General features: G+C 39.0%; 1 protein-coding gene across 2 annotated transcripts in view; it reads left to right on the top strand.

Annotated features, from left to right (window-relative positions):
* ATF6 (activating transcription factor 6) overlaps nucleotides 1-27,225 on the top strand; it is a 212,776-nt gene that overhangs the window by 86,186 nt on the left and 99,365 nt on the right. Inside the window, exons 11-14 of one of the 2 annotated variants that reach the window (XM_054526488.2) lie at nucleotides 7,580-7,693; nucleotides 9,080-9,179; nucleotides 16,070-16,137; nucleotides 19,221-19,332. In XM_054526488.2, the coding sequence (XP_054382463.1) occupies nucleotides 7,580-7,693; nucleotides 9,080-9,179; nucleotides 16,070-16,137; nucleotides 19,221-19,332 (394 nt within the window). Of the gene's footprint in view, nucleotides 1-7,579; nucleotides 7,694-9,079; nucleotides 9,180-16,069; nucleotides 16,138-19,217; nucleotides 19,333-27,225 lie in introns of both variants that reach the window. The other variant, XM_024251202.3, reaches the window with a different exon arrangement.

The following is a 27,225-nucleotide window of genomic DNA, read 5'->3' as shown; positions in this document are numbered from 1 at the left end:
CTGCTTTTTTACATGCCAAAATTCATCATACTTCTTAAATATTCACCTTGAGGATCTCTTAACAGTGCCCCTGAATATTGGTAGAGTTTAATAGTATCTTAATTTTACTAAGTAATTTGTCCAGGTTTGCCCTACGTGTTCTATAATTTTGAATTCTGTTAGTGTCCACATAAGATCCATCAAAAATTAAATTTAGCCCTCCCCTTTCCCCCTCCCCCTCCCCTTTCCCCCTCCCCCTCCCCCTCCCCTTTCCCCCTCCCCCTCCCCCTCCCCCTCCCCCTCCTTCGGTCTCCCTCTACTTCTTTTTTTGGTCTCCCTCTGTTGCCGAAGCTTGACTGTACTGCCGTGATCTCAGCTCACTGCAACCTCCCTGACTTGGGCTCCTGTGATTCTCCTGCCTCGGCCTGCCCAGTGCCTGGGATTGCAGGCGTGCGCCTCCACGCCTGACTGGTTTTTGTGTTTTTGGTGGAGACGGGGTTTCGCCGTGTTGACCTGGCTGGTCTCCAGCTCCTGGCCTGGAGTGATCTGCCCACCTCGGCCTCCCGAGGTGCTGGGATTGCAGACGGAGTCTCGCTCACTCAATGCTCAATGTTGCTCAGGCTGGAGTGCAGTGGCGTGATCTCGGCTCGCTACAACCTCCACCTCCCAGCCGCCTGCCTTGGCCTCCTAAAGTGCTAAGATTACAGCCTCTGCCCTGCCACCACCCAGTCTAGGAAGTGAGGAGTGTCTCTGCCTGGCTGCCCATCGTCTGGGATGTGAGGAGCCCCTCTGCCTGGCCACCCCGTCTGGGAAGTGAGGAGCGCCTCTGCCCGGCCGCCATCCCGTATTGGAAGTGAGGAGCGTCTCTGCCCGGCTGCCCATCATCTGGGATGTGAGGAGCCCCTCTGCCTGGCTGCCCCATCTGGGAGGTGAGGAGCGCCTCTGCCCGGCCGCCACCCTATCTGGGAGGAAGTGAGGAGCACCTCTGCCCGGCCGCCCCATCTGGGAAGTGAGGAGCGCCTCTACCTGGCCGCCTCGTCTGGAAAGTGAGGAGCGCTTCTGCCCGGCTGCCCCGTCTGGGAAGTGAGGAGCACCTCTGCCCGGCCACCCCGTCGGGGAGAAGAGGAGCGCCTCTGCCTCGCCGCCCAATGTCTGGGAAGTGAGGAGCGCCTCCTTCCGGCCGCCCCGTCTGGGAGGTGAGGAGCGCCTCTGCCTGGCCACCACCTTGTCTGGGAGGAAGTGAGGAGCGCCTCTGCCCGGCCGCCCCGTCTGGGAGGTGAGGAGCGCTTCTGCCAGGCCTCCACCCCGTCTGGGAGGAAGTGAGGAGTGCCTCTGCCCGGCAGCCCCATCTGGGAGGTGAGGAGCGCCTCTGCCCGGCCACCATCCCGTATAGGAAGTGAGGAGCGTCTCTGCCCAGCTGCCCATCATCTGGGATGTGAGGAGCTGCTCTGCCCGGCCGCCCCGTCTGGGAGGTGAGGAGCGCCTCTGCCCGGCCGCCCCGTCTGGGAGGTGAGGAGCGCCTCTGCCCGGCCGCCCCGTCTGGGAGGTGAGGAGCGCCTCTGCCCGGCCGCCCCGTCTGGGAGGTGAGGAGCGCCTCTGCCCGGCCGCCCCGTCTGGGAGGTGAGGAGCGTCTCTGCCCGGCCGCCCCGTCTGGGAAGTGAGGAGTGCCTCTGCCCGGCCGCCCCGTCTGGGAAGTGAGGAGCGCCTCTGCCCGGCTGCCCCGTCTGGGAGGTGAGGAGCGCCTCTGCCTGGCTGCCACCCCGTCTGGGAGGAAGTGAGGAGCGCCTCTGCCTGGCCACCCCGTCTGGGAGGTGAGGAGCATCGGGTAGTGCCTCTGCCCGGCCGCCCATCATCTGGGAGGCGAGGAGCGCCTCTGCCTGGCCGCCCCGTCTGGGAAGTGAGGAGGACCTCTGCCCGGCCGCCCCGTCTGGGATGTGAGGAGGGCCTCTGCCCAGCCGCCCCGTCTGGGAAGTGAGGAGCGCCTCTGCCCGGCCACCCCGTCTGGGAAATGAGGAGCGCCTCTGCCCGGCAGCCCCGTCTGGGAGGTGAGGAGAGCCTCTGCCTGGCTGCCACCCCGTCTGGGAGGAAGTGAGGAGCGCCTCTGCCCGGCCGCCCCATCTGGGAAGTGAGGAGCGCCTCTGCCCGGCCGCCCCGTCTGGGAAGTGAGGAGCGCCTCTGCCCGGCCGCCCCGTCTGGGAAGTGAGGAGTGCCCTGCCCGGCCGCCCCGTCTGGGAGGTGAGGAGCGCCTCTGCCTGGCTGCCACCCCGTCTGAGAGGAAGTGAGGAGCGCCTCTGCCCGGCCACCCCGTCTGGGAGGAAGTGAGGAGCGCCTCTGCCCGGCCACCCCGTCTGGGAAGTGAGGAGCGCCTCTGCCCGGCCGCCCCGTCTGGGAAGTGAGGAGCACCTCTGCCCGGCCGCCCCGTCTGGGAAGTGAGGAGCACCTCTGCCTGGCTGCCACCCCGTCTGAGAGGAAGTGAGGAGCGCCTCTGCCCGGCCACCCCGTCTGGGAGGAAGTGAGGAGCGCCTCTGCCCAGCCACCCCGTCTGGGAAGTGAGGAGCGCCTCTTCCCGGCTGCCCCGTCTGGGAAGTGAGGAGCGCCTCTGCCCGGCCGCCCCGTCTGGGAAGTGAGGAGCGCCTCTGCCCGGCCGCCCCATCTGGGAAGTGAGGAGCGCCTCTGCCTGGCCGCCCCGTCTGGGATGTGAGGAGTGCCTCTGCCCGGCCGCCCCGTCTGGGAGGTGAGGAGCGCCTCTGCCTGGCTGCCACCCCGTCTGGGAGGTGAGGAGCGCCTCTGCCCTGCCACCCCATCTGGGAGGAAGTGAGGAGCGCCTCTGCCCAGCCACCCCGTCTGGGAAGTGAGGAGCGCCTCTGCCCGGCCGCCCCGTCTGGGAAGTGAGGAGCGCCTCTGCCCGGGCGCCCCGTCTGGGAAGTGAGGAGCACCTCTGCCTGGCTGCCACCCCGTCTGGGAGGAAGTGAGGAGCGCCTCTGCCCGGCCGCCCCGTCTGGGAAGTGAGGAGCGTCTCTGCCTGGCCGCCCCGTCTGGGAAGTGAGGAGCGCCTCTGCCGGGCTGCCCTGTCTGGGAGGTGTACCCAACAGCTCCAAAGAGACAGCGACCATCGGGAGCGGGCCATGAGGATGATGGCGGTTTTGTTGAAGAGAAGCGGGGGAAGTGTGGGGAAAGGAAGGAGAGATCAGATTGTTGCTGTGTCTGTGTAGAAAGAGGTGGGCATAGGAGACTCCATTTTGTTCTGACTAGGAGAAATTCTTCTGCCTTGGGATGCTGTTGATCTATGGCCTTTCCCCCAGCCCCCTGCTCTCTGAAACATGTGCTGTGTCAACTCAGGGTTAAATGGATTAAGGGCGGTGCAAGATGTGCTTTGTTAAACAGATGCTTGAAGGCAGCATGCTCTTTAAGAGTCATCACCACTCCCTAATCTCAAGTACCCAGGGACACAAACACTGCAGAAGGCCGCAGGGACCTCTGCCTAGGAAAACCAGAGAACTTTGTTCGTGTGTTTATCTCCTGACTTTCTCTCCACTATTATCCTATGACCCTGCCATATCCCCCTCTCTGAGAAACACCCAAGAATGATCAATAAATACTTAATAAAAAAAAAAAGAAAGAAAAATTTCAAAAAAAATAAACAAAAAAAAGAAAAGAAATAAAGAAATAAAGAAATAAACAAAAAAAAAGAAAAAAAAACAAAAGAGCAACTTTCCAGAACTAAAAAAAAAAAAAAAAAAATTAAATTTAAATCTAATAGCCTTTGGATTTACGAGAATTGAGATGGCTTCTTGCTAAAGAATAGAACAAGTTATGGATTGAATTCTTGAAATTACAGTTCAGGTAAGCTTTACGAGAATATTATTTATTCTGCACTAACTGTAGCAAGTAGAAGCCTTCCACATTAGCATAAGATAACATGGTGGCTCCCAGAAAGCATAGTAGTTTGATCATACTAGTTCAACCTAAAAGTCTGAATGACTTTCTGGCTGAAATTTATCAGCTTTCAGAGTAGTACATGGGATGCAAGCTATTTTCTTTCTCCCTCCTCCAAAGTCACCATTGAGTGAATAATCTGGGTTACTGGTCTTGGGGAAAAAAAAAAAACAAAGAAACTACCCAGGAAAGATTATGGATTCTTGATTACATGCAAGTCCTTTGAAATATTATTCAGCAACTTGAAAGATTTAAATAAATGTCTGTCCATTAATTTGATGTTCTTGCTTTTATCAGTATAAATACTGAATAAAAGATACCAAAAAATGTTTGTGAAACATTTGAAAGCACCTAATATTACTTTGTTCTGTGTTCTGAACTGAATTTTAGATGTTTTATCTATTTTCAGCCATGATACCTATACATTTTTTTTTAATGCAGCTTACTTTATGTTTCTTTTTCTAAGGAGAGCTATGAGACATGGTTCAAATAAAAAAGGAGTAGATTCTAATCCCATAGTTTATAATATTGTATTAGCCTATCATTTAGTAATTAACTGCATATATTTTTTCAGTCATAGAAATGTGTGGCATATAAATAGTATGACCATATAATGTTCTATGAAACTGGGACACTCTTAAGAAGGAAAGGTAGTGCTAGTAATAATTATATCAGAATACCAGTACTGCTGTCTTGGATAAATGGGAAAGGATGGTCACCCTATATAAGATGTCACCCAGAACTGATCTTTACTCCAAGAATTCTCATTAACTCTAGCTCCCTAGCACTGTCCTTTACTTTATTTACTTTAATGATTTATTTGCTGAATTTTTTTCTCTTGGCATAAAATGTTTGCAAGCAGACTCGAACTCTGACTGTTCCTGGGCTAATGTTGGTCTAATTGTCTCCAGATTGTATGTTGGCTGATTTTCTCTGTCCTTTAACTCCACCCAATCCTTGTCCTGGTATTTCTCCTATCAGACTTTTTTTTTTTTTTTTCTCCAAAGAATATTTTTGGCTGATAGAACAAAGCCAGTTAGCACAGATGTGCAGAAATCATTACTAGAGTTCAGATCAGAAATATATTTTCAAAAGCAGTTTTGGACTTTTCTCATGGACTACAGTGTTTGTATTTTTCTAAGTATGCAGGCATGATTTTTAAAATAATGTGTATGTCATAGATTTATAAGAAGAGGTGTTAAGCAGCCTCCTCTTAGAGGCATTCAGTTTTATCAAACACAAGACAGATATTTTTTTTCCTTCTCACTCAATGCTCCATTTTAGGCTGATCCTTTTGTGTTTGCATTCATTACCTGTGCACCAACATGTCTGTTCTATTCCAAACAACTTAAACCTACTTAACCCTTACAGCCACAAGAGAGGACATTGAGAATATTCCTGGTGCAAGTTGCAGGGAAGAATGTTCTATATATCCTCTGCTATTGTTTCTTTTCTCTCTTGTGTGGCATAAATAGATATCTCTAACTTTTAACTTGAAGTTAGCCTTCCCCTCTGCCAAAATTATTTCTGTTAAGGGGCCAGTGCTTTCTGCCATCTTACTTGCCCTTTCCTCAGCATTTGGCTGTGTGGGTCATAAGTCTTTTTCCTTTTATGTTGCTACAGTTTTTTAGTTTCCTTTTTTTATTGGCTGCTGCTTCACAGTAATCTTTGTGGGCTCTTTTTTTACCCAAATCTCAAGGTTTGGAACTGTGAACTTTTTTTATTTTCTTTCTGCCTAGGTGACTCATCCATAATTTCATGCGCAGTTCATATCTGTATGTCCTGATGACTCTCAAATTTATGTTTTCAGTCCAGACTTCTCTTCTGAGTCTCCAGAGTCACATATCCTATACTCTCTTTGACATCTCTGTTTTAACATTTCAAACTTAACATGTGCACTGTGGAACTCAGTTCCTCTCCCTGTTTTACTTCCAACCAATTTTCTACAACTGTGTTTTTTCCTTTCCATTGCTTAAGCCAGAAATCCTGATTCCTCTCTTTCAACAAGTGTTGTTGATACCCTTCCCCAAAATTGTCTTGAATTGGTCCACTCCTCTCCATCTCTGCTGCCACAAACCTAGTCCATGCCATCATCAGTTCTTGCCAGGATTGCCATAGCTCTTTCCTAATCAGTGTCTCAGCTTCCCCTTTTGCCTCCATTGAGTCCATTTTTGGTACCATGGCAAGGTATAAATGTAAATTGAAATATATCACTTCTTTATTTGAAACACTTTTGTGACTTCTTATTACATTTAGTAATTCCTTATTATGACCTGGTCTCTTATTATGACCTTATTATGATTCCTTTCCAGCCTCATCCTGTTCCCTCTCTACCTCCCCACTTGCTTGCAACTCTTCAGCCAGTGGTCTTTTTAAAGTTCTTTGAGCCCACCTTTCCCCCTCCTGCCTCTTTTATGCCTAGAATGCTCTTACCCCAGTTTCTATAGAGGCGGCGTCTTCTCATCATTTAGGCCTTGATGTAACTACCATCTCCTTCTCACACCATTTTATCTAAAATATATACTACCATTGCTTTTCCATTTCAACCATTTGTTTGTTTCTTTCATAGCACTTACCAGCGTTCGGATTTATTTTATGCATTTATTTTCTTCTATTTGGTCCATCTTCCTCATTAAGGTCTTTGGGGACAGAAACTTTGATTCTCTCATTCCCTACTGGATTCTCAGCACCTAGCACAATACCTGGCACACAGTTGGTATGCAGCAAGTATTTGTTGAATGAATAAATGAAAAGTGTGAGTCTCACTATGTTCAGTTTTATATGTTTACATGTTTTCTTTTGAGATATTACCATATCTAGTTTTCTAAATCCAGATCATCCTGTATAAAGAAATTCAGGAGAGATGCAAGTTTTGTTAGTGGGAGAGATTAAGATTGCAGACTGAAGAGCATAAAGAGCAGTAATATCCCCATCTCAAATTCTAACTTTCAACTCCAGTTTTGCTCCCTACGTCACACCTTGGGTATGAATTCACATGATCTACATCAGTGTGATGGCTAGGAAAGTATATATTTTTGAAGCAAATGGAGTAACTAGTTAATGTCAGTCACTCTGTTGTTTTATTAGTGATTCACATTCTTCCATGATCCCATAGTTTATATTCGGCTTTTCAACTCACTTTTCTCCTGCCAAGCATTTTATGTCTCACCCTATCCTTAACACACACACACACACACACACACACACACACACACACACCCCTACCTGTTTTAGAGATACTATCCAGTTTTATTATCATAGAATTGTGAATGACTCCAAAACTTTAGTCTGGTCACATAATACCAGTTGATTTTCCCCTCAATTACCCCGTTACTGTGTTACTACCTCTGTACCAGCAACATTGTGTATGTCTTAAGCTCATTGAAGACATGATGAACCATGTGTTATTGTATCCCTTATTCCAAATTAATTGCTCAATAAATGGTGACTAGACAAATGTGAATTACCATCCTTCTCTGTAGAAAATCAGAAAATGACATTTCATGTAAAATAAGGTTTTGTATTTTATACTTTATCTTGCAGTATATTCTGTTTACTATATTTTTATTTCCATGAAAAGTTAACACTAATGATGATTTTCTTATAGCAAACTTCTTAGGAATTTAAGATACAAGGAAACAAATTTTGTGCATCCATGTTTCAGATATGATCATTCTGTTTCAAATGACAAAGCCCTGATGGTGCTAACTGAAGAACCATTGCTTTATATTCCTCCACCTCCTTGTCAGCCCCTAATTAACACAACAGAGTCTCTCAGGTGAGTGTTGTAGATTATTGCAGAAACATCTGAGTTGGTTCCCATGTTTAGTTTTGGAACCTAGACAAGTAATTGGTCAGGTTCACTAAGTGACTGAGAGAATCTCTGAATTATTTGTGGATAACTGTAGGCATATTAGTTGTCCAGTTTCTCCACCAACCTGATAGAGATGGTGATGGGTCTATTTTAAGTGATAGTTGCTTACTTAAATATGTCTTCTTCAAAAACTACAGAATGAAATTAATATTAAAATTTCAGGGTGTTAGGCTTACAGTTAGTAACATTCATAGCAGAAAGTACCTTTTTCTTCCAATTAGGAAGATAATAATTTGTGGATACGTGATTCTGGAGATACTTTACCATTAGTACACACTTCTTTATCAAGTTTTCCCTTGAATTTTTTTTCCTGTGATTTTGGACCTTATCCTTAAAACCTCAAAAACTACCTCAGGTTTTTTGTGATATGTAGTAATCAACTACAGTTAAACATAGTTTAACATCTTCACAGCTGCTATAAAAAGTAAGCAAAATAAGGGAAGTTATGTATGAGCTATGCTTTTATTTCGTGTGTTGAAAAATTTGAATTTTTTTTTACCCCAGGCAATTGAGTTCATTCTTTTTCTTCTCCCAAAAGAGCATGATTTTCAAGAGGTTTTAATGCATCTATTTGTTGTTAGGGGTCCTATGACTTGTTAAGTTCTCTACAATGTGTCTCAGATGTTTGTGTTTATATGGCCCAAGAACAGAAATAGGAAATACTTTTTATTTTGTTTTGTTTTATTTTATTTTATTTTTAGACAGGGTCTCGCTCTGTTGCTCAGGCTGTTGTGCAGTGGCTGGATCATAGCTCACCGCTTCCCCAAACTCCCAGGCTCAAGTGATCCTCTTGCCTTCGCCTCCTGAGTAGCTGGGAATACAGGCACATGCCACCATGCCCAGTTAATTTTTTAAAAAAATTTTCTGTAGAGACAGGGTCTCACTGTGTTGCCCAGGCTGATCTCAAACTCCTGGGCTCAAGCAATCTTCCCACCCCAGCCTCCCAAAGTGCTAGGATTACAGGTGTGAGCCACTGTGCCTGGCAAGGAAATACCTTTTTTTGGTGGAAAAACCTTAGCATCCAGTGTTTATATTTGGGAGGTATTTAGCTGTAGTTTTCTTTGAATTTTGAATGCATGGTTGACAGGTTTACCATGTAAAAATGTATGTCTTATTAAAAACAACATTAAGTGTCAACTTTTTCAAATCAAAAAGCAATATTGAGTCATCAGGCACTTGGAATGCTCTTTGGAACCTACAAATGATTAGATTCATTTCCACCCACAGGGTGAAACATTCATTTCTATGTTTAATTAATTTCTGTTTAATTAATTAAACTATATTTTATAGGTTAAATCATGAACTTCGAGGATGGGTTCATAGACATGAAGTAGAAAGGACCAAGTCAAGAAGAATGACAAATAATCAACAGAAAACCCATATTCTTCAGGTATGTTTCTGCTTGTCTTTGAACAATAGTTGGTGTATTTGTTGGAAGGCTTCTCCCAGCTGGGTTGCTTTCTTCCCTAGAAGATTTGGTAAACTTGAGCTTTAGCCTCTGCCCACTGTCTCCTGCTGCTTCTGATGCAGCTATCATTGCCACTGAAGTCTTCCTCCCAGGTTTTATAGCACTAGTTTAGGTTTTATAGTATTAGTAGTTCCCTGATCAGGCATCGTGCTATTTCTTGCTCTCACCTTCAGATTTGCTTTCAAGCCAGGAGTTCCTATGCATGGATATCTATATCAAATGTCTTTGGCACAATGGTATAATAAATAATACTGCTTATCTCCTCTTTTCTTAGAGCTTTTCAAAAAGAGAATGTTGAGACATGGGGCAGTTTGGAAATAAGACATATCAAGGGAGGGCATTTCTGAACTTAGACATTTACTACTATGGTTTAATGACAGGTCTTACTTAGAATCTGTTAAGTGGGGGTTCCATCTCAATGTTGTTTGCCACAAAACACCATTAAGTCATTCCATCATTCATCAAATATTTGTTGTTAGAATTTAGACTAGCAACTGGCATCTGCAAGTTCCCAATAATGAGCCAAGGACTGTTCTTGATCCTGAAATAAAGTAATGGGTATGATAAAGTCCCTACCTTAATGGAGCTTACACTCTAGTGCAGAGCTAAACAATAAGCAAATAAATAAATACACCAAATACACTCAAAATTAGAGCTAAGTTCTCTAAAGAAACACAAAGCAGCATAGGAGGTTAGAATTTGAATTGAGAAATTCAGGGAAGGCTTCTTTGAAGAAGTTCCACTTTAAGACAACATTGTTAAGGTAATTAATGCTAGCTGTTATAACAGCCCCAAAATCTCAGTAGCTTAATGGAATAAAAATTTTTCACTTGCACAAAATCTGACTTCACTTTCTAGGATTGCTTTTCTCTAAGCAGGGAGTAAGGGATCCAGTTTCCTTCTATTGTGTAGCCCCAACAACTTGAAATTCTTTGCTTCTTGCTTGGGATGTTAGGGAAGAAAGAGTTTGGTGGATTGTGCAAAATGTTTTAAGAATCAGGCCTGGCTTTTAGCCAATGTTTAGTTGGCTAAAACTCTGTCACTTTGCCCAAACTACTGTTAGAAAGACTGGGATCATGTATCTTCCTGTGTGCTCGAGAAGAAGACAAGGGTTTGGTGAGAACATTGCTTTTGCCATAGGCAGAAAAGTCACTGAAATAACAATGTAAAGATTTAGGGGAGGCTGGGCACAGTGGCTCACGCCTGTAATCCTAGCACTTTGGGAGGCTGGGGTGGGTGGATCACGAGGTCAGGAGATCGAGACCATCCTGGCTAACACAGTGAAACCCCATCTCTACTAAAAAATACAAAAAGTTAGCCAGGCGTGGTGGCGGGTGCCTGTAGTCCCAGCTACTCGGGAGGCTGAGGCAGGAGAATGGCATGAACTTGGGAGGCGGAGCTTGGAGTGAGCCGAGATCACGCAGTCCAGCCTGGTTGACAAAGCGAGACTCCATCTAAAAAAGAAAAAAAAAAAGATTTAGGGGAAAATCTGGAGAAAGAGCTTCTAGACAGAGGGAACAGCAAATGTAAAGACCCTCAGGAAGGAACATGAAGAAGCTGAGTATGACTGGAATGCAGGGGCTGAGGGTAGAGTGGTAGATGAGATTGGAGAGGCAGCAGATGTAAGCTCATAGCAAACTTCATAGGCTTTGGTGAGAACTTTGGATTTCATCATGGGTTTGAGGGGATGCCATTGAAAGGTTTGAGTAGGGGAGTGACTTGATATGATTTATATTTTAAAAAATTAGTAGTTGCTACATAAAGTGGACCGTGGTGGGGGAGTATGACTGGAAGTAGGGAGACAAGTTAAGAAGCCATTTTAGTGGGCTAGGTGAGAGAAATTGTTGTGGTCCATACTAGTGTGGTACTCGTGAAGGTGGCAGAAAGTACCTGGATGCCAAATATATTTTGAAAGTAAAGCTGATAGAAATTGTTGATATAATGATAAATCCTATGCTTAGGTACTGGATGATTGGTGATAACATTTACTGAGACCAGTAATGGGGAAGGAGCAGTTAGAGGTGGAAGTCAAGAATTTTAAGTATGTTAAGTTTGATATGGCTGTTAGGCATTCAAGTGGAGAAGTCAAGTGGACAATCAAAGTGGGTCTGGAGTTTAGGAGAGAGGTTGAAACTGGAAGTTTAATTTGTGGTGCTACTAGCTAGAGAGAAATAAAGAGGAAAGAAAACAGAGTGAGGTACCAAGTTCTGGGCCATCTCCAACATTACAGGCTGAAAGAGAAAGAGGAACCAGTACTTGAAAAGGAAGAAGAGTAGCTGGCCAGTAAAATAGGAGAAATTGTAGGGATAGTGGTGTCCCAAAATTCAAGCAAAGAAAGTTTTTAAAGAAGGGAATTTAACAGTTAATTACAGGGGCTAAGAGAGCTAAGAGATGCTGATTCAGATAAAGAGTGAGAAATTACTTTTGGAATTGACCATCAGAACTTGTTAGTGACCTTCGTGAAAGTTCTTTCATTGGAGTGGTGATGGCAAAAGCCAACTGAAGTGGATTCAGGGAAGTAATAATAGAGGAGGAAGTGAAGAAAATTATTTCAGGGTGATCCCTATACATGGGAATAGAGAAATGGAGTAGCAACAGGAGTCAAGAAAGAGTTTATTTTTGGATGGGAAATATTTCACCAGATTTACATGTTTACATGCTAATGGAAACATCTTAAACTATTTAATTATTTCCTGACTAATTGGAAGCAGTATGTGTTGTGTTCTAAAGTACATTAAAAGGATAACAAGAAACATGGGTTTTTAACCATTATGGAACTATTTTCATACATAAAATGAGGGCTAGTCTAGGTGAGCTCAAACTCTGACATTCTGAAATTCTGTAATTATCTACTGTGTGCTTCTCTTGGCCTCTCCAACTTTTTTCACCTACTATAGTAGGCAACTTTATTGGTTGTTAATACTAATAGAGGCTGCAGGCAGTCATTAACAATGTCACATGTACCCCAGAGTCCCAAAGCTGCTTATTGGCATTGGAATGTGGAGTCTAGTACTTCAAAAGTTCATGTCTGCCAAAGCCTACACATCAGCTGCTACCATGGTCAGAGGAAAAATGGACCCTGTCTCCCTTCTGCTTTCCACATCTGAAGCAAGTGCATCTTATTGGCAGAATCTAAATTATATCCAGAGCTCTGGTGGCAAAATAGTTTGAGTGATATAGGTTCTAGGCTTCCATCCTTTGCTACACAGAGGAAGAACACAGGAGTCAGGAATAGATCATTGCCAGTAGGTAATCCCACACAGCTAGTATAATTAACTTAATGAAAAATTAGATTAAAATTCTTGCCCTAAGTGCTTTTTTTTTGGCCTTATCATTAGATGGAATTTGTCATGTTTTTCTTTCCTAGTCATTAAATGAATAGAGCATTTACTGTGGAAGGGGTGCTTGGTATTCTTTAATCTTAAAGGAATTCGAATGCAAGAAAAAGAATTTTGTTTTAATTTTACTGTCTTTGTTCATTTGGAGATGTGTAGTTTAAAGTCTTATTTCATTCTGTGCTATTTTGGGTACATTTCTTTCTGTAGGGAGCTTAGATATGCTCAGAAATGTGAGAATCTTAGCTACTATAGAAGGGAATGATGGGGAAGAATCTATATTTGTCAGTAGTAAAGAAGTTCCTGATTAGAGGAAGAAGAATTATTCTGCTTTTATGCTGTTGTCAATGCCAAAGCATATCAAGATTTAAAAAAAATTCTGTTTCTTCGTGTAAAGAGCCTGTAACTGCTCTCCTTTTTCTTTTCTCATTTCAACCTTTTTTTCTTCCAGTTACCTCTTTCAGTTGCTAAGAGTATCCCAAACTCTTATAAAATATTCTGTAATTTTAGTGAACTGACATTTCTTTGAAATATCTGTTGTATTTAAGCATTATGTCTTATAAAATATTCTGTAATTTTAGTGAACTGACATTAAGTCTTATAAAATATTCTGTAATTTAAGTGAACTGATTTCTTTGAAATATCTGTTGTATCTAAGCATTATGTCTTTCATTTGACTTGTCCTATTTCATAGTTCTACCTGCTTCCTAGACTTTGAGTTTTTAGAAAAGGTAAAGGGGAAAATTAATGAAATATCTTTCAAAATGAAGGCAAAATAAGGACATTTTCACATAGAGAAAACCAAGGGAATTTGTCTCCAGAAGACCTCTGCTATAAGAAATGCTAAAGATATTTTTTAAAAGACTTGGGTAAATGATACCAGATAGAACCCCAGATTAGCAGGAAGGAAGAGCATCAGAATGGGCAAATATTTGGGTAAAAAGAACAGGACTTTTTTAAAAGAAACTATATTTATCTTGTGTGTGTGTATTTAAATGTCTTTAAAAGACTATTGTCTTTTTAAAGCAATAATAATAGCAATTTATTATGGGGTTTATAGCTTATATAGAAGTAAAATATAAGACAATAAGAACACAAAGCGGGGGAGGGATAAATGGAATTATACTCTTAATAAAGTTTTTATGTTGTTCAAATAATATTTCAAGATCGACTGCAGTAACTTACATCAAAGTATAATCTCTAGAGCAACTACTAAAAGCTAACATAAAGAAGTACAGCTAGAGCCAGGCACGGTGGCTTGTCCCTGTAATCTCAGCTACTAGGGAGGCTATGGCAGGAAGATTGCTTGAGTCCAGGAGTTTGAGAAGCTGCAGTGAGCTATGATCACATCATTTCTCTCCTGCCTGAGCAACAAAGCAAGACCCTGTGTCTTAAAAAGAAAAGAAAAAATATAGCTAAAAAGACAATGTAAGAAATAAAAATGGAATACTAAAAAATATGCAGTTCAATGAAAAGAAGACAGGAAAAGAGAAACACATAAAGAACAAATAGAATAAATTAAAAATGCATACCAAGATGGTAGACTTAAATCCAACCATATTAGTAGTTAAATTCAGTGGGCTAAACACATCAATTAAAGGGAAGAAATTTTCAAACTAGATTTTTTTAAAAAGGAAAGATCCAACTATATATTGTTTGTAAGAAATAACATTTTAAATATGAAGACACTGACAGATGGAAAATAAAGGTGAAAACGGATGTATGCCATGCAAACATGAAGCATTAAAAAGCTGACATGGCAGTAGACTTCCAAACAAAGGTTATTCTAAGAGACAACAAAAGAAATTTTTTATTGATAAAAGAAGCATACAAAGAAGGTAAAACAATTCTAAATGTATAGGCCCCTAATAACAATGCTTCAACGTACACAAAGCAAAAAGTGACAGAACTTGAGAAAAAGATCTACAGCATAACTGGAGATTTTAACATCCTCTCATTTCTGTGTAAATGCCTGTCACATTTTTGTCAATTATGATCTTTTGCTAAATCCACACAGCTGAAAATGCAAAAGCTCATGACTAGTTTTTCAGAGGTTCCTAAGTTAATTGGTATAAATCTTGGATAGGTAAATGGAATATCTATTTTCTGTTTGCCTGATATCTCTGTAACTTGGCTTTTCCTAAGGCCTACCCATTCCTTTCTGAGACTAGGGAAATAAGTCTGGCTTCTTTCAGACTTCTTTGCTCATTTCATATGGGCCAAAGTAGCACAAATCATTTAAAATTCACCAGCTAATCTGTTCATTTTCAACCTTATATTTATCAACTAGCTATAATTTAGTTTTGGTTTTATTTACTACTTACTGGATAACTGTGCCAGTAAGTATAGTATTTTATTATTTAACTGTGTTCTTCTTTTCATTTTATTGGTGATTTTTTTCATTTGTTGTTAAACAGAACATTTATTGAACACCTACAATATACAAGACCCACATTAGATTTTTATAAAATGAGATCCTTGACTTGTTACAGAGCCAGAAGTGGGAACCCCTATATTCATCTCTGCATATTGATTCCATCCACCAAACAAAATTGTTTCCTTTTCTTTTCTCCCTTAAACTTCTGTACATGCTTCTGTTTTAGCACTTATTGCATTGTATTGTTTTCCTATATCTGTCTTCCCAGTTAAACTGCGAGCTTCTTAAAGGCAGAAGTCAAATATTTAATTTTGTAGCTTGGGCGCATGTAGGTGCTTTGATTACTGAAAGATGGATATATGGACACAGTAATGAACAAATGATTAAAAAATTATTTAAACCGTTGTTTGACAGGGTAAGATTACTTTCTAATGTAATAGAACTTGGTAATATGCCCTTGAAATCTGATACCCTGACAAACCTCTTCTGAAAATCAGCTTACATAACTACCAAGGAGAATAAAAAGGCATAGTGCAAAGCAAATGCTGTGTGAAAGACAGGTTTCCAGTGTAGCATATGTGGGCCACTAATGGGTGTAGATTGAACTGTTCTCTTGCCAAGAGTCATCAGTAAGAACTCTTTAATGATGGCTTAGTTCATAGATGTATTTTGGCATGAAGATCTCTGTGTTTAACTCAGTAAACAATAGGATCTAGTTTCATTATGGACTTTTCATACTTCTTAGGAACTTGTCATTGGGAAGATAATTATTTTAGACAAGGATACATTGTTATATGTTCAGTGACACTTACATAGCTTGGTCATAAAATTTGTGGTGCTTGGACTAAGCTTTTGGGCTCTTTCTTTAAACTTAATGGAAAGTGCCTTAAATGCCTTAATCTCCATAAGACACTTCTCCCAGACTAGAATGGACCTAAAGAGTTCTAATATCTGTCAGTGTTTAATTATTTGAACTGAATATGTCAGAAATCTTAGCAATGGAAGTTTAACAAATTTAAGTATAGAATGAACCAGTATAGGAAGATTTCATATAATTTCATGATACAGTATTAAACTTTTTTTTTTTTTAAATATTTCAGGGTGCTCTGGAACAGGGCTCAAATTCTCAGCTGATGGCTGTTCAATACACAGAAACCACTAGTATCAGGTAAGACAGTGCAGAAGCTTTTGGCCAAGGAATTTAAAATAGCTGGTATTTTAAGAAAGTTGAAATTCACACTTCCCTTTCACCTTAAATTTGTTCTCATCTATGAGTTTTATATTAGTCATATACTCTGAGATATATATGTATATATATAAAACATATACTACTGAGCAGTTGGAATAAAGCCAGATAATTTCAAAAGTTCAACTCTCCCAAACCCCTTAAATACAAATTTAGTCAGAATGCTGTTCCATCATAATTTTGATGAAAATCTTGAATACCCATAGCTTTCTTGCCCTTGATTTGCATCTGTTTCATGTACCTAGGGAAGGGAATGTTATTTTTTGAGTGCTCTGTGCCAGGTGTCCTGCTGAGTGTTTTACATGCATTTTATCTTTAAATCCATATAATAACTAAAAGTATATTTTATATATAGAAAAGCTGGTCAAATCATTTATTTTTTTTTGTAATTTTCAGAGTCGTAAGACCTAGTGGTAGACTCAGAATTCAGATCCTAGCTGTTTTACTTACAATGCATTTTTCACTACACAATAATACTTAAGACTTTGAAAGATTTCAAAGAGAATGCTGTATCTACAGGTTTAAATGTCTTCAAAGGGAAATATAATATAGGAAGCAATATGGTGCCATGGTTAAGATGCTAGCTTTATTTGCCTTGTTGGGCAGAGTTCAAATCATAACTCTACCTCTTACTTTGTGGGCTCAAGGAGATTACATGCAATTGAAGTTTTCTCATCTACAAAATGCTGGCTGCACAGAGTTGATATAATGGTTAAATTAGATAATATATTTAGAGCACTTACCATGGTACATAAGTGCCCCCCAAAATGGTAAATGATAATGGTGTGATGTTATTGACAACAGTATCACTGAAGTGAAATTTGAGAATCTCAGCTTCTATCTGTAGCTCTACCACACATTTGCAGTTCACTTATACAAATTTAACATTTACTTAGAATGCACTGTGTGCCAGTGTTCTAGGCACTGAGAAAAAAATATATATAGATAGATAGTAAAAATGTAAGTCAAAAGCTATTTTATTCATTATACTAATAACTGAGAATTCCTATTAAATGACAATGAGCAGCATATCAGCAATCATGAATGTTTAAAATCCTGAGATTGTATTATCCTGTTGAAATTGATAATTCAAATATATTTAAATAATAACTAATAATTCTCTGCTAACCAGAATATATCATTCAGTTACATTTATTTTAAAAATATATCAATTTTTGGGTGCATGGTTATGATGGCATAGTATTTCTTCATTAGTTAAAATGTTTTAGTGAATTACAGCCAATTTTCATTATTTGTGGGTTCCATATTTGCTAATTCACCTACTAAAATCTGCTAAAATATATTTGTAACCCCTAATATTAGCAGTGCTTTTGTCATCATTTACAAACATGCATAGATGCTCCCTGGTGAGGTTGAACAAGGCAGTGTTCTGCCTTTTAGTCTCAGCTATATAAACAAGGTCCTTTTCACAGTCCACATTTTTCATATTTTTGTGCTTTTTGTTGGTAATTTTGCTGTTTGAAATGGCCCTGAGGCATATTACTGAATTGCTGTCTAGTGCTGCTAAGCCCAAGCGGGCTGTGATGTGCTGTGTGGAGAAACTACGTGTGTTAGATAAGTTTCATTCAGGCATGATTTATAGTGCAGTTGGCTGTGAGTTCAAGTTAGTGAATGAATAATATATGTTAAAGAAGGTGTCTCTAAACAGAAACACATAAATAAGGTTATATATTTATCACTTAACAGAAATATTGTAACCAGAGGCTTGCAGGAACCTAACCCTGTATTTTCCCTAGGAGAATGGTTTAGGATTCACTAATTCATTGCTGGCAGTGAGTTTTTAGAACATAACTATCACAAAATAGCAAGAAGTGACTATATATTCAAAATATTGTAATCAGAAATGGCCTAGTGAACAAATGGAGTTATTTCAAAGGAAGTTCTTATGACTCATTTATTACTTCCATTTAGGTCAGTCTTTTTCTCCTCTTAAATTAATAATATTTGATTGATACATACAAGTTTTCTCTTTGAGGAAAAATGAAGCATTACAGGATCCCTTTAACTCTTCCAGATATTGGTCCTAAACACTAGAAAATCCTGAACACATTAAGAACTCTATTAGAATCATTTGACTGTATCTTTTGGGGCATGATGTGGTTTGAGGTATTATCATTTTAGTTTTTAATTTTAGTAAGGCACATACATGGTACTTTTAATATCAATGACTAGCAGTTGTTGAGTGACTCCTATGGGACAGGATCCATGCTTGGCACTTGACATATATAACATCTCCAATAACAGTCCTACAAGGTTTGTGTGGTTGTCCTCTTTTTATTGAGGAGGAAACAGTTTGTTCGTGGAGGGCAATTTCCCCAGGAGTGCCCACTTGAGAAGTGAAGCAGGAATTCTAAACCAAGTCTGTTTGTTTTCAAATCCTAAGCTTTTTCCACCTTTTTGCACAGCCTCGTAGGCAAGCATACCTTCATATATTCGACAGAGTGGTGAAAAATGACTTTTCCTCAGATTTAATTTGTATTACTAAAAAATTAAAAATCATTCAAACCTATGCAGAAATCTCTCTATTTTCTGATACTTTCATTATTTTTACATGCTTTGCAATGTACTTGACCATCTAGTACATTTTAGAGCCTTGATTCAGAAATCAGAATTTTAGCATAAGTGAGTGGGTTCTTATAAAATATCCTGATCCTTGGGCTTTACAAAATATTGTTATAAAAATTACTGCCAAAGTGCAACTAATATTTTGGTTGAGAGAGATTCTTAGAATTCAGACATAGCCTTACAATGGGAAGTATTTTGGGGAGGGGGAAGGGATAGCATTAGGAGATATACCTAATGCCAAATGGTGAGTTAATGGGTGCAGCACATCAGCATGGCACATGTATACATATGTAACTAACCTGCACATTGTGCACATGTACCCTAAAACTTAAAGTATAAAAAAAAAGAATGGGAAGTATTTTGGAAAAACAGGAAACTTTTTATTTTAATAATACCTTATATTTTTCTTACTTTAGCAGGAACTCAGGGAGTGAGCTACAAGTGTATTATGCTTCACCCAGAAGTTATCAAGACTTTTTTGAAGCCATCCGCAGAAGGGGAGACACATTTTATGTTGTGTCATTTCGAAGGGTAAGTTCATCTTGAAAGAATAGAGCAAATATTTTTGAGTGCTTGCCGTACACAAGACATTGGGCTGAATATTGTGGAAAATACAAAGATGTGAGAAATAGGAAGCAATATAAAATAAATTATGTGAGTGGAACAGTCTAAGTACTGTAATACATGCTTTACTTTGAGCTGTTGAGTATTATAAAGATGAACATGGAATTGGTGTCAGACTACGAGTTTATATTTAGGAAATATAAACTACTTGTTGATTTCTATTGTTGTAATCCTGATAGCCATGCTGTTTATAACAAAAAGAAAAGTAAAAACATAAAAATATTCTATTTAGGCTTTTCCTATTTAGGCTTTTAAACCAATTCCCATTTGGTTATTGAGAAATAGACTTCTGAAATGTAGGTTTGAGATGGATCATGGGCTGATTATTAATTGTGGAATGTTTGGATCTATGTTCCTAAGAATCTCTATTCCTCTTTTATCTCTTCTTAATTAAACATTTGGTTGGTGAAGAATGTGTTAGATAATCAGTTAGCTTATGTAAAAGTAAATGTTTATACTAGCACTTTTGAATGTTATGAATGTTAGACTAAATGGAAAAAATGCATAGCTATTTACATTTCATCTACTTTTTCTATAAAATGAAAATATTTTCTTTATGGAATTGCCATGTGAATATCTCTGTTAAGAGTGCTGTAGGTTAACCCAGGAGCACATGAATGAATTAGAGTTCCTCAGTGGTGGTTTCTATCCCAAGCTGTTTTTTCTTTCTTTCTCTCTTTTTTTAAACGAGAAGGGACCTCACTGTGTTACCCAGGCTGGACTCAAACCCCTGGGCTCAAGTGATACTGAGTAACTGGCTTTTTTTTTTTTAAGAATACACTGGGTGTGGTTAGAAGTAAGTACAGTTGACCCTTGAACAACACAAGTTTGAATGAAGCAGGTCCATTTATATGTGGATTTTTCTCAACCTTAGCAGGATGCCAAACCCACTTATATGCAGGACCAACTTTTCACACATGTAGATTCCACAGGGCTAACTGTGGGAATTGAGTATGTACAGATTTGGAGTTATACAGGCGGCTCTGTAACCAGTCCTCCACATATACAGAGGGACGAGTGTCTATACTAACAATAGAATGAGCAAATTCATTCTCTGATTATTACCACTCACTATCACTGAAATTCTCAGTTAACTAGTTAATTCTTTTCCTAAGGTATAAATATCTAGCAGCTCAGGTTTTTAGGACCAGAGAACTTTGATACTTGAAAACTAGGGAGATCAAACATCTTATATATTTTCCGTTATTAATCAAAAATGCTAAGAAATTTGGAACACTTTAGCCATAGCGTCTCATGATCACTGCCTTTTCACAAAATTCCCTGTGTTCACCTTACTCTATCAGACATAACTGGTATGTTTCTATACAGGACCAGCCTCAAAGTTTTTTTTTCAGCAGCAAGGGGGCAGCTGAGAACAATGTTTCCTGCAAGGCTCCAAGTGTACTGGTCTGTGAAAACAAAGTATTTCCTTTACTATTGACACAATTATGTTCAAAGTAGGAGAAAAAAAGTAAACTTTTAAGAATAAGATTTAGTACTATGAAGAAGAAACCTGCTGGGTGTTAAAATGATTGTGTTGAAGTGTATTTTATGGAAGTTACTGTAGAAGAATGTTTTTAACACTCAGATAGTTTTTCTGAGGTTCAGGATAATTACTGTATTATTTGATCAAAACAGTATAACAGATCATTAGAAGTAACACTTGTCAAGCCATGGATTGAAGTCATGGTTAGTAATGTTTTTCTAAGGGAAGAGAACAAGTATTTTTTATAGAGAAAACAATCCTAGCTTTTTTTTTTTTTTCTTTTGAGATGGAGTCTCTCTCTGTTGCCCAGGCTGGAGTGCAGTGGTGCCATCTTGGCTTACTACAACCTCCACCTCCCAGGTTCAAGCGATTCTCTTGCCTCAGCCTCCTGAATAGCTGGGACTATAGCCGCATGCCACCATGCCTGGCTAATTTTTGTATTTTTAGTAGAGACGGGGTTTCACCATGTTGGCCGGGATGGTCTCGATCTCCTGACCTCGTGATCCACCCGCCTCAGCCTCCCAGAGTGTTGGGATTACAGGCATGAGCCACCACGCCCGACCAATCCTAACTTTAAAGGGACTGTATTTTTATAAAAGACAGTGAATGGCGGTTTAAAATATATATATGCATTGCATTTTTTTACATTTGTAAAAAGTGATTTCTCATTAGTTTGCTATAAAAGTGCTATTAGAAAATTATTGATTTCCACTCCCCCCCGAGTCCCTTGATGTTCATTCAGGAAGACTGTTAGGACTGTCTCTCACACAATTACTATTAGGAGTATGTCTAACATTCTGTTTGGATTTTTTGTTTTCAAATTGCTGATTTATCACATTTTGGTGTTTCATATCAAGGAAGAGTAAAGACAAACCTGAACTAAATTAGATAATAGTAGTTAGACAACATCCTTTTTTTGTTTTGTTTTGTTTCAATAGTAGGGAAAAGGAAGTTAATTTTATCTTGATGACTGTAAACTATGTTATGGGACAGGAATTTAGTTCTTAAATACCTGGATTGTTCTTTTTGCTCTTGCTGAAATGAAAATGAAATAATAAATTACCTCATGCTTGGTCTTCTCTTTCATCTTTCAATATAAAATATTCTAACAGTTTCATTAAAAAGGTGAGTGGCATCATTTCTTGTGCAGAAGGATGTAGACTTTTTCTCCCACTTAGGTTCTTAATTGTATTGGCAGAAATTATTATAATTGATACTACATTGGAAGTTCAGAAGGAGATTCCAGAGCCCCAGGTTTTGGCTTAGCATGAACCAGACATTTATAACAAAGCCAATAAGCAAGCTATATTATTTTATTTTATGAATGGACATGTATTTAACAAAATACTCTAATATCTAAAGATGTAGAAGTAGCCATTGACTGTTTAGTACTGTTATTTAAGCCATTCTCTCCCAAACTTACACTCCCTCACACCCTGCATTCCTGTACCTTTTAATCTCTTTACAGTTGAGCTGTTGAAATTATTTTCTCTAAAGCAGACACACTCTTGGATAACTACTGAGTTCCTGTTATAGCTCAGCAAGAAAAAATGCTTATGATCCCAGTAGTCCAGACAAACGTCCAAAGTGCTTCTGTTCTTTTGACTCTCCTTAAAGAGTTTTTACCGCCAACATAGTAACCTATTCTGCTTTCTTTGCTTAGTTCCGGTTATTTGTAGCTGATTTTCCTGTAAATACTTTGCCTTTTTCTCCTGTCTTTGATTTGTTTGTTTTCGTATGATTTGGAGAGGGAGGTTGGGGAATAACTTTTTCTCAAACTTCCAAGTCACTTTGAATGTAGAATAACTGATACATTAATAAGAAAAAATCCAATTAAGTTTAATGCTTTGTTTGTTTGTTTTAAGAGACAAGGTCTCTGTTGCCCAGGATGGAGTGCAGTGGTACAATTATAGTTCACTTCAGCCTCTAACTCCTGAGCTCAAACAGTTCTCCTGTGTCAGCCTCCAGAGTATCTGGGACTACAGGAGAGTGCCACCACACCCAGCTAATTTTTATTTATTTTTTGTAGAGATGCGGTCTCACTTTGTTGCCCAGGCTGGTCTTGAACTCCTGGACTCAGTAATGCTTATTTTAAAAATACTTTTGTGGTCAGGCGCGGTGGCTCACGCCTGTAATCCCAGCACTTTGGGAGGCCGAGGCGGGCAGATCACGAGGTCAGGAGATTGAGACCTTCCTGGCTAACACGGTGAAACCCCGTCTCTACTAAAAATACAAAAAAATTAGCCGGGCCTGGTGGCGGGCGCCTGTAGTCCCAGCTACTTGGGAGGCTGAGGCAGGAGAATGGCGTGAACCCAGGAGGCGGAGCTTGCAGTGAGCCGAGATCGCGCCACTGCACTCCAGCCTGGGTGACAGAGTGAGACTCCATCTCAAAAAAAAAAAAAGCTTTTGTATGATAGTCTATTTAGGGAGGGAGGGAGGAGATTGATTAAATAATATAACAAAATGAATTCAAGAGCTAAGACAGAAACAAATACTTGGGAAAGCTCAAATAAAGTTAAGAAGAAGATGATTTTAAAAGGGCAGAAAAGAAACATTGAGAAGAAAGTTTGGGAAATGATATTAATTTATTATTTCAATACACATTTAAATACCATCCTTACATGTAGCTGTCTCATCCACTAATATATAAGGAAAGAATTTCTTCCTGGGACAGTTTTTCATTAAAAACAGGTTCTCTTTGAATCAGATGGCTATGAATGTCAGTTTGCCATATTATCTCTACTTGTTTAATATTTTTTCTTTTGCAAATGAGATGGATGCCTACTTTGGGAACATTTTTTATTTCTATTACATTTTCTGTTTTCAGTACCTGTCTCAAATTGTAAGTAAACACGTAAAGTGTCTTTTCATCAGTTTCAAATACATACATAATATTACAGAAGAATCTGAGCTATAACCATATGACTGCCTGAGAGATGTCTCTTTCTCCTCTCTTTCCAAGTATTTTATATATTCTAGCAATAGTACCATATTTGGGTATGCACCCCTTACTGGTCCCTTATAAAAATTATTAACACTGTCATATATATGGCATGGATTATAAGGGTAACCTTAAGTAATAGGGACTTATTGTAAGATATGTAAGATTAAAGAAGCACAAGAAACTGGCTCAGAATTCAAATAATCCCTCTGTGCTTGTGCTTCATCGGGTGGAATGTATACTAGTCTTCATAGATAATTGGAATAGTGGTTTATTGTCATTTCTGATTTGACAGCAGCTCCAGTGATTCCACTTAAGTATTTTTTTACACATTACTGATTCATATTCCTCAAACACAAATATCTGATTGGGTAGTTCTGGTCACCATCTCTTATGCAGAGAATTACTATGGTAGCTTTGGCTTATGATCCACAGTTATTCATTTGTGACAAGAGAAAAACCTGGGGCCACTCTTCTGAGAAAATGACTTTGGCAGGCACTGGGAGCTTCATAAACTACTATACCACACAACCAGTTTTTTTTTTTTTTTATTATTCTTTTTTCCCTGTTGTTAGTAAGTGTGCATTAAATTCTTTCTTGTATTGGTTCCTAATTGTTTGATCTAAAAGGCCCATCTTCTCATCTTTATGATAAGCCTATGAAGGCAGGAAATATCATATGCTTTTGTGACCACCCCTGACACTCAGCGATGCCTACCACTGAGTGCTTACTGAACAGAATGGTTTTAGACGTGATCCATTGAGAGAAGTCACAGTGATGGAAGTTTGTTGTTTTTCATAAGCATTTAAAAGGTTTTTTTTTTTTTACATTGTTTTGCTTAAAGAAATTGGAATCTATTTTACTGATCTAAGAAGTAGTATAAGCTGTGCTGAATGCCAGTAGAAAGTTTAGTTAGAGATGATCTCTGTTTTCTCCATTTATGATTTGCACTAGCCAGATATCATCAGCTTATTCTTGTCTCTGAATCTAAGCTGTAGAGCTAAATAATTCACCTGAGTGTAGTGTTTAACAGCTTTCTATGTCAGTAAGTAGAACTTTGAGGTACTTGCATCTTCATTTAAAATTATTTGTTGGCAGCATTTTGGAGTAGATTGTTGTTAGACCTCACTGATTTCTTTTTTGGAGAAGGGATGGGTTCTACTATTTGTACAGATTCAAGCAGTAGGAGCCAGAAACTTGAAACTTTGGAAACACTGTAGGAAATACTGTGATTATTGCAAAAAAAAGTTGACTAGTGATGTTATTTGTTCAAAATGTTTGCCAGAGGTTTAGTCCCACGGATGGGCATAAAAACGAATTTCAAAAATAGCAATGATATTTTCTAACTTAATACCTAGATTAATACCTAATACATGAAGAATGGCATATTTTCTTAATGCCTGTTATTTATTTCTTAGAAATTTATGTTTAGTTTATATGCATATATAAAAATTCTACATACAATTATATGTATATATATAAAATCTTCAGAGGCAAGAGGAATTTCTTAAGTATCAAAGGAAATTCGTTTATGAAGTCTACTTCAAAAGGGTACAGCTCCTTCTTTTGTTTCTGAGACCTCAAAACTTGAGCGTACACATGGATCTTGGAGTTTGGCCATTTTCTTATCTCCATTTTCATGGCCTTTCAGCCAAATTCTAGCTGGAAAAAAATGTGAATAGATGAGTTTGGAAAGATACTTGCATTTTAGAAAAGGGTCTTATCTCAGAAGAGAGATGTTTTAAAAAGCCTTCTTTTAGAAGGCTTTTTAAAATTAATTTTTAACTTTAAAATATATTCTCATTCAGGTCTAAAGCACATTATAAAAAAATAGAGCAGAGTTGACTGAGTACCCTAGGTTAATAAACTTAACCTAGATTTATTTAATCATTATGCCAATAATGTTCTTTTTGTATGTCCATTTTCTATTTCACTTTATTATATACAAATATTAACACTTCAATGTATACTACCTTTGTAGTTTACAAACCTCTTTCACATACAGAATCTTAGCAATTCCTTACATAGAATCACAAGTATTCTTAGTCCTATTTTGTGGCTGAAAAAGCTGAAGCAAAGAGAGATTAAGTAGCTTATCTAAGGACACAAAAGTGGTAAGCATTAGAACTAGGGCAATAATTGATGGATTCTAATTTAATACAGTGATTTTTTTTTCTTTACATTGTGGTGCTTTTTTCTTTATATCTGGTACTTTTAGATATATTACAGCATATGTAAATAACAAATTAACCCTCCAAAATCAAGGTATTTCATTGAAAAATCTGCTGGACAGTTTTGGCAGATTCATTACACAACTTCAAAAGTTTTTTGTTTGTTAATTACTTGATTATGTTTGTTTGTTAATTACCTGTTAATTATAATTATAGATTAAGTACTTTATTAGATTATGCTTTCATAATGCTGGAGAATAACTTAATGGTTTGAAATATTATAGTATAGCTTCAGATTTCAAGTCAGGGAATAGAATAAATAGGCCTTGAAAGTTTCTGTTTTCTTTTTAAAACAGAATCTGAAATTTCCAACATGGTGGAAAAGAAATGTCTTTGCTTTGTCTTAAAAAGGAAGTAGTTTAGCAAAAACAGAAGGTGTTTTAATTATTGGTATTCTAGAGCTTCTCATTGAAAAGAGTGGGGTTTTTGTGTGTGTAAATACTTTTTATTATGGATTCTGTATATGGCATGCTAGATCTTTGAGATCAGAAGCATTTGATCTCAAACTCCTTGTTAAATGTGAGTTACTGTTGTGTGGTTTTAGAGGATTTAACTATTTGTTCTTTGTCTCTATAACATTGCTAGCTAACATAAAAACATTTTTTTTACTTACACTTTTCAATCACAAAGTCTAAAATAACTTGCTTTATGTTTGAGAAATGATTGTTCAGTAGTCTGTAAGTAGACTTGTATATAGCCACAAACAGAGAACTTGTAACTCAAGAATAATATGAAGTCTTCAAAATTCTCAGAATGGTGGGCAGATCCATCTGAGTCATGATAATTTTTCAGTGGTTCTTATTTGTTTGCTCTATTTGGTAGTCTTATTATTATGAAATGTGTTTTTCACATGCATTTGTTTAATCTCCCCTTTTTAGGTTGTATGCTTTCTTTGGGCAGGGATAAAGTCTATTCATTCTGTTTTGTCTTTTACAAGATCTATTGCAATGCATTGCAGGCTGGGCACAGTAAGTCCTAAATAAATGTTGACTACTCAGACCACTAACTGTTTATTTGTGCTGTTTACCCTTACTTTTTATGTCCTACTCTTCAAAAGATTACTAGAGGTGGGGTTTGCAGAAACAAAGGAGGACATTTTTCTCAATGAATGTTTAAAATTACTTCGGTGACTTGGATAGCAA

The sequence above is a fragment of the Pongo abelii genome, chromosome 1, assembly GCF_028885655.2.
Source record: "Pongo abelii isolate AG06213 chromosome 1, NHGRI_mPonAbe1-v2.0_pri, whole genome shotgun sequence".
Lineage (NCBI taxonomy): Eukaryota > Metazoa > Chordata > Mammalia > Primates > Hominidae > Pongo > Pongo abelii.
The sequence above is the reverse complement of the archived record's forward strand: the minus strand, read 5'-3'. Positions and strand labels throughout refer to the sequence as shown.